The 6,741-nt window shown below is 39.4% G+C and overlaps 1 protein-coding gene across 1 annotated transcript in view; it reads left to right on the forward strand.

The window, feature by feature from the left end:
* Nucleotides 1-5,728, forward strand: part of LOC118650525 (E3 ubiquitin-protein ligase RING2-like) — a 28,621-nt gene extending 22,893 nt beyond the window's left edge. The window contains exon 2 of the mRNA XM_036298939.1: nucleotides 4,659-5,728. Coding sequence (XP_036154832.1) covers nucleotides 4,659-5,696 — 1,038 coding nt within the window. The 3' untranslated portion in view covers nucleotides 5,697-5,728. The remainder of the gene's footprint in view (nucleotides 1-4,658) is intronic.
* The last annotated feature ends 1,013 nt before the right edge of the window (nucleotides 5,729-6,741 follow it).

The raw sequence follows: 6,741 nt of genomic DNA on the forward strand, positions 1-6,741 counted from the left end.
GCTGGAGATGACTGGGATAGAAATGATTATTTTAAGCAGTAATAAGATAACAAAAGAATATGCCATTAGTATTTATATATGAAATCTCAGTTTATGGAAACTAAGTCTCTAACCTTAATAATTTGAACATATTCATGCCATATAAAATTCACTGGTAGGTTCAAATAGCTCACATTTACAGCAATACCCCATACTTCAATGCTCTGAGCTCCCACACTTAATTAGAAGATGATCACGCTTTGCTTGGTTCTTACATGTAATCTGAGCTATAGCTAGCAGCTTTCCAATTCCTGCATCATGGAATTCATTCTTCTTGATATTCTTGATTACCCTTGCTCTGCTGCACCTTGCTGCCTTTATATTGCTAGCTGGGCTTCTTTCCATCCCAAATGCCTCTGGCCACTGATACCAGCGTGGACCTTCTATATTTCATCAGATCATTGACTTCTGACACTCATGTCCTTCTCCTTTCCATAGGAGAGTTCTTTTCACTTTTCATGACAAGTACATTTAGGTTAACTCTTAGAGAGATGTTGACTCCCTTGTGACACTTTATTTTTTCATTTATACCACAGTCCACAAAGATTCTTGGAAAGGGAGATGGCCAAGTACAATATTTCACTGCATCTGCCAATATTAATGCCTATTTTCAGTCCGGCCTAACCTTCTTGACACATTATGCTTTTTTGCCAGAAGCTCTATTGTCTTTTCTGTGTCTTATTCCTAAAAAAAAAAAATTAAAAAATCTTTATCCCAATTATAGGCTAGAAACAAGGTTGTGTGTGTGTGTGTGTGTGTGTGTGTGTGTGTGTGTGTGTGTGTTTTCATGAGTTCCATGTAAATTAAGGCGTGTCTCAGCTTTTTATCTCAGTCTCCCAAATGTCCTGTGACCAATAGAAGCAAATTTTCCTAGAATAAATGAAAGACCTCCAAGAGCATGACATTCTCTAGCCTCCACTCTAACATTACCTGGCCAAAAATGTTCTCATGCACATGTATCTATATCATCTACAGACTTTAAATGTGTGTGTAAAATGTTAAAAATCCATTCTTTTTTATTGTGGTAAATAAATACAATAAAAATTTATTATTTTAACTATTTTAAAGTGTAATATTCAGTGGTATTAAGTACATTCACTATCCATCTTAAGAACATTCTTATCATCTCAAAAGGAAACTCTGGGATCCTTTAAACAGCAACTCCTTAGTGCTCCCTCTCCTCAGCCCCCTAACCATTATTCTGTCTCTATGAATTGTACCACTCCAGATATAAATGTAATCATGTAGTATTTGTTTTTTGTGTCTGATTTATTTTACTTAAATAATGCCCCAAAGTTTATTTATGTTGTAACATATCAGAATTTTATTTATTTTAAAAACAGAATAATATTCATTTGTATGTATATACCACATTTAGTTTATCCATTCATTGGAGATTTTGGCTATTTCTACCTCTTGGCTATTGTGCATAACACTGTTCCATGATCATGGATGTACAAATATCTGCACCCATCCTAGTTTCAACTGAAAAAGATCCAAAATATAACAATATACATATTTAAGTCCATTAAAATTAGGCAGACATTATTCATCTATTTTATTTAAAATTAGATTCTAGCTGGATTATTTAGATTAATTAATTAAATAATTAATATAGATGTATTCATTCATTTTAATTCATTAATTAAATTATTTAATCAGTTTATTGAGAGGGCAGAAATATAAATGAGATACTGTTCTTGAACTTAAGGTTCTTGCAGCCCAGTTAGGGAGGCAAACAAGAAAGCCAGTGCAGCAGATTCCCTTATCCACAGTTTGGTTTTCTGTGGTTTTAATTACTTTCATTCAATGGTGGTCCATAAATATTAAATAAAAATTTCCAATAATGAATAATTCATAAATGTTAAATTGTGCAACATTCTGAGTAGCATAAATAGATTTACCATCTTGCTTTGTCCCACCCTGGATGGGAATCATCCCTTTGTCCAGTGTATCCATACTATATACTTTCCCACCCATTAGTCACTTAGTAATTAATCCAGTTATCAGAAAAAAAGAGAAAGAGAGGGAGAGAGAGACAGACAGAGAAAGACCACATTCACATAACTTTTATTATAGTATGTTGTTATAGTTATTCTATTTTATTATTACTTATTAAAGCTTTTATTGTACTCAATTTATAAATTGAAAATTATCGTATGTATGCACATACAAAAACATAGTAGATATAAGGTTTATTACTACCAATGGGTTCAGGCATCCATTGGGGGTCTTGGAATGTATCCTCCAAGGATAATGGTGCACCAACTGTACTAAAAAAATGGTAATTATTAAAATGTTAATCTACACAGTGCACCATGGGAAAACTGAGAAGGACACTTAAAGCATTCAAGATGGCTTCTTAGATAACACTGGAAATGAACCCGAGAACATCATTGGGATAGTCTCTTTAGAGATTGGAAGAATGGGACAGAGAATTGTTCTGGCTAAATAGAAAAGTTTTAAAATTAATTAAGTCTGGAAAAAAAGGGAAAAAATGGCGACTGGCAGGAAGGTAGGGAGGGAGAGAGTGTGAGAAATCAAGGAAGTGATAGAGGAGTGTGTGGACGTGTGTGGTGTGTGTGTGTATGAGCTAGGGACAGTTAGATTCTGCAGGTCTTCTAAGGGGCTGCTAAACCGGGCAGTCTTAGGCGACGGAGCCCTGCTCCCTGTGCGGACACTCCTGGGCAGCCAGCACGGGCACAGCGACCACGCCATCTTGGGAAACAGAGCTGCTTGAGACTAGGATCCTGGCCTCAGCAAAACCCAGTCTGGTCTCAGACACATACCAGGACCCTGCAGCCACTGGGGACAGAGACCTGTGACCACAGCTACAGACCTGCGGACACAGCAGATCCGTGAGTAACAGAGCCCATCCCCCTCCCTGTAGGCTTGCAGGCAGCGCCATAGTAACTGATAGACCTACTCCTTACCCGAGCCTCAGTGCTGCCATAGGAACTTTAGCTTGGTAGTGCACGAGCACCTTGTAACTGGTCCCGCGTAGTGCCCACTTTAGGAGCCCTGGGCTGGGAGCAATCACATGAACACCAGGAATTTGTCCCGCATAGCGTGGGCCCAGGGAACCCGACTCTCTGGGCAGGAGGCAGCACCAAGCACCAGGGACTTGACTGTGTTTCTTATCACCTGCACCTGAGATCCCTGACTCCCTGTGCATTCATACTAAGAGCCAGTGACTCCAATTCCTGGTGCAAGGGCACACAGGGACCCTGATTCTCAATGCGAGGTCGCATGAAGCAACAGAGAACCTGATACTGGATTCTTGGGGAACTCTGACTCCTGGCGCACGCTAGGGGGTGCTGATTTTCAACATGCTCCAGGGGGGGTCTCTGTTTCAGCACAGTGCAGGCAGGGTCCCTGATTCTAAGGGCAGGCACAAGGCCACATTGAGCGCTGGCAACACTGACTCTGAGCGGGCCTGGTTCCCACCAACCCACAACAACAACACATCTTAGTGTCAGAGTTCTTCAGTGACACTAGTGTGGTGTGAGGCTCCCACTGCACACGGCCCAGGCCCACGCAACTCAACGTTTGAACCATCGGGAGATAATCAGAATGAAGAGATGACACAAAACCCAGAGGAAAGACAATGAGGAGTCACCAAGAAAGGAAATTAGTGAAATTGAAGCATGCAACATCACAGAAAAAGAATTCAGAGTAATGGTTGTACAATTCATTCACCGGATGGATGAGAAAATCAACAACCTATGCAAGCATCAGGAAGAAATGAAAAGGGATATCGCTACAATCAAAAACACCATGGAAGGTTTCAACAGTAGACTAGAAGAAGCAGAGGACCGAATTAGTGATTTAGAAGATAAGGTAGAGAAACAAGCTCAATCTGAACAGCAACTGGAGAAAAAAATTAAAAAGCAGGAGGAGAGCCTAAGGGAGTTTTGGGACAACATGAAATGAAGTAACATATGCATAATAGGGCTGCCAAAGGACAAGAAAAGCAGCAAGGATTAGAAAATCTATTTGAAGAAATAATGACAGAAAATTTCCCAGCTATGGGGAAGAAAAAAGTTACACAAGTACAGAGAGTCCCAAGCAAGATGAATTCCAAAAGACCCACACTAAGTCACGTCATAATTACAATGACAAATCTTCATGACAGAGAGAGAATCTTAAAGGCTGCAAGAGAGAGATAGAGAGTTACCTACAAAGGATCCCCCATCAGATTATCAAATGATTTCTCAACAGAAACACATCAAGCTAGAAGGGAATGGAAGGAGGTATACAAAGTGTTGCAAAGCAAAGGACTGAATCCAAGAATACTACATCCAGCAAGACTATCAATCAGAATTGAAGGGGAAATTAGGAGCTTCGCAGACAAAAAGGCTAAGGGCTATCACTACCAAGCCAGCAATGCAAGAAATGCTAAAAGGAATGCTGTAAAATGAAGAAATATAAAGGTAAGAAAGAACACAGGCACGAAAATAGAAATAAATCCAAGCACATACCTTTCAATAATAACTTTAAATGTAAACGGACTAAACACTCCAATCAAAAGACATCGAGTGGCTGAATGGATAAAAAGACATGACCCAGGCTCGCCATACTGTGTGGCGGCGCCCGAGTCTTGCTCTGGCCGTGGTTAGCGGAGTCCGGGCTGGAGCAGGCACCACAAGGTCTCAGGCTGTGCAGACAAATGGAACTCAACCATTAAGCAAAACTGGGAACTCAGTTTATATGAATTACAACGAACACCTCAGGAGGCAATAACGGATGGCTTGGAAATTGTGGTTTCCCCTCGAAGTCTACACAGCGAATTAATGTGTCCAATTTGTTTGGATATGTTGAAGAACACCATGACTACAAAGGAGTGTTTGCACCAGTTTTGTGCAGACTGCATTATCACAGCCCTCAGAAGTGGCAATAAAGAATGTCCTACATGTCGGAAAAAGCTAGTTTCCAAAAGATCACTAAGGCCAGACCCGAACTTTGATGCACTCATCAGCAAAATTTATCCAAGTCATGATGAGTACAAAGCTCATCAAGAGAGAGTATTAGCCAGAATTTATAAGCACAATAATCAGCAAGCACTCAGTCACAGCATTGAGGAAGGACTGAAGATACAGGCCATGAACAGACTACAGCGAGGCAAGAAACAACAGACTGAAAATGGCAGTGGAGCAGAAGACAATGGTGACAGTTCTCACTGTAGTAATGCAGCCACACACAGCAATCAGGAAACAGGGCCTAGTAACAAACGGACCAAAACATCAGATGATTCTGGGCTTGAGCTTGATAACAATAATGCAACAGTGGCAACTGATCCAGTAATGGATGGTGCTAGTGAAATTGAATTAGTGTTCAGGCCTCATCCCACATTGATGGAAAAAGATGACAGTGCACAGACAAGATACATAAAGACTTCTGGTAATGCCACTGTTGATCACTTATCCAAGTATCTGGCTATGAGGTTAGCTTTAGAAGAACTTCGAAGCAAAGGAGAATCAAACCAAATGAACCTTGATACAACCAGTGAGAAGCAGTATACCATTTATATAGCAACAGCCAGTGGGCAGTTCACTGTATTAAATGGCTCTTTTTATTTGGAATTGGTCAGTGAGAAATACTGGAAAGTGAACAAACCCATGGAACTTTATCATGCACCCACAAAGGAGAACAAATGAGCTTTTACTAAAACCAATATGGAGAATGAACTTTTTTAATAGCCTATTTCTTTATTATTAAAGATGTATCATCATTACTTTTATCTGGGATATTTTGTTCAACTTTCTTCCTGAGCCAGCCTCATTTATACTCTTAGGATCTTTTCCCCTTAATTTAAGATTTCCTTTTTGGATGGGACTACAGTTATTCAGAACCTTTCTTTCCTTTTAAAAATATATCTAAGTAGTATGTCTTTACAAAGTATGGTTTCATTTGGAGCACCCTTTGACCCAGGAATTTTCATAATTTTGGATTTTTTTTTTTAAATCTCACCTGAGAATATGTTTTATTGATTTCTATAAAGAAAGGAGAGAGAGAAACATCAATGTGAGAAACATTGATGGTTGCCTCTTGTATGTGCCCTAACTAGGGTCAAATCTGCAACCAAACAAAAGAAAAAAAAAATAAAGAAAAAAAAATGACCCATATATATGCTGTATACAAGAGACCCACCTCAGAAAAAAGGACTCACATAGACTGAAAGTGAAGGGATGGAAAAATATCTTTCAGGCAAATGGAAATGAAAAAAAAGCTGGGGTAGCAATACTTATATCTGACAAAATAGACCTCAAAGTGAAGGCCATAACAAGAGATAAGGAAGGCCACTTCATAATATTAAAGGGATCGATACAACAAGAGGATATAACCCTAATAAACATATATGTACCCAATGCAGGAGCACCCAAATACATAAAAAACCTCCTGGAAAATAACAAGGGAGAGATCAACAACAACACAATCATAGTAGGGGACTTAAAAACACCACTGACATCACTGGATAAACCCTCTAGAAAAAAATCAGCAAAGAAACAGCAATCCTATATGACTCACTAGATCAGGTGGACTTAACTCACATCTTCAGAACATTTCACCCCAAAGCCATGGGATATACGTTCTTCTCAAGTGCACATGGGACATTTTCAAAAATAGACCACATATTGGGTCAAAAGCAAAGTCTCCACAAATACAGGAAGATTGAAATCATGCCAAGCATCTTCTCAGATC

The sequence above is a fragment of the Myotis myotis genome, unplaced genomic scaffold, assembly GCF_014108235.1.
Source record: "Myotis myotis isolate mMyoMyo1 unplaced genomic scaffold, mMyoMyo1.p scaffold_m19_p_3, whole genome shotgun sequence".
Classification (NCBI taxonomy): domain Eukaryota; kingdom Metazoa; phylum Chordata; class Mammalia; order Chiroptera; family Vespertilionidae; genus Myotis; species Myotis myotis.